A 451-nucleotide genomic window follows, 5' to 3' on the forward strand; every position below is an offset into this window, starting at 1 on the left:
TCATAAAGTCCACTCTCTGGGAGAACATTCACCATTAGACAAAAGCCTGGCATCCTTGATAGTCTGAAGTTCAATCAATTTGAAAACCAAAATCATTCAATGAGATAAACAAGATTTTAAGAAAACCATTATCTTCTTTCTCAGGTAAAAGCCAGAATTAAAATAATAATTATTAAAATAATCCAACCAGGTCGCTTTACAGGCAAATTTACACACTGTCCCTTTAAAACACTGCATGCCCAAAAGCCTTTTGGGTTTGGAATGTAGCACTGCACCAAGTATTTCACAAAGCCTCTAAATATCACAAGAAGCTTTTTTTAGAGAGGAAAAAAAAAAAAATAAAATTCCAGCTGACTGAGACTGTTCTAGCAGGAGTGCCTCATCTTACTCCCAGACCTGGAATTCCAGATAAACAACAGAGGACAGCAAACAGATTTATTATTTTTTTTTT

The 451-nt window shown here is 34.8% G+C and overlaps 1 protein-coding gene across 1 annotated transcript in view; it reads right to left on the reverse strand.

Moving 5' to 3' along the window:
• Positions 1–451, reverse strand: part of GFRA1 (GDNF family receptor alpha 1) — a 129233-nt gene continuing 128782 nt past the window's right edge. The window contains exon 10 of the mRNA XM_019007146.2: positions 1–63. Coding sequence (XP_018862691.2) covers positions 1–63 — 63 coding nt within the window. The remainder of the gene's footprint in view (positions 64–451) is intronic.

This window comes from Parus major, chromosome 6, assembly GCF_001522545.3.
Source record: "Parus major isolate Abel chromosome 6, Parus_major1.1, whole genome shotgun sequence".
Lineage (NCBI taxonomy): Eukaryota > Metazoa > Chordata > Aves > Passeriformes > Paridae > Parus > Parus major.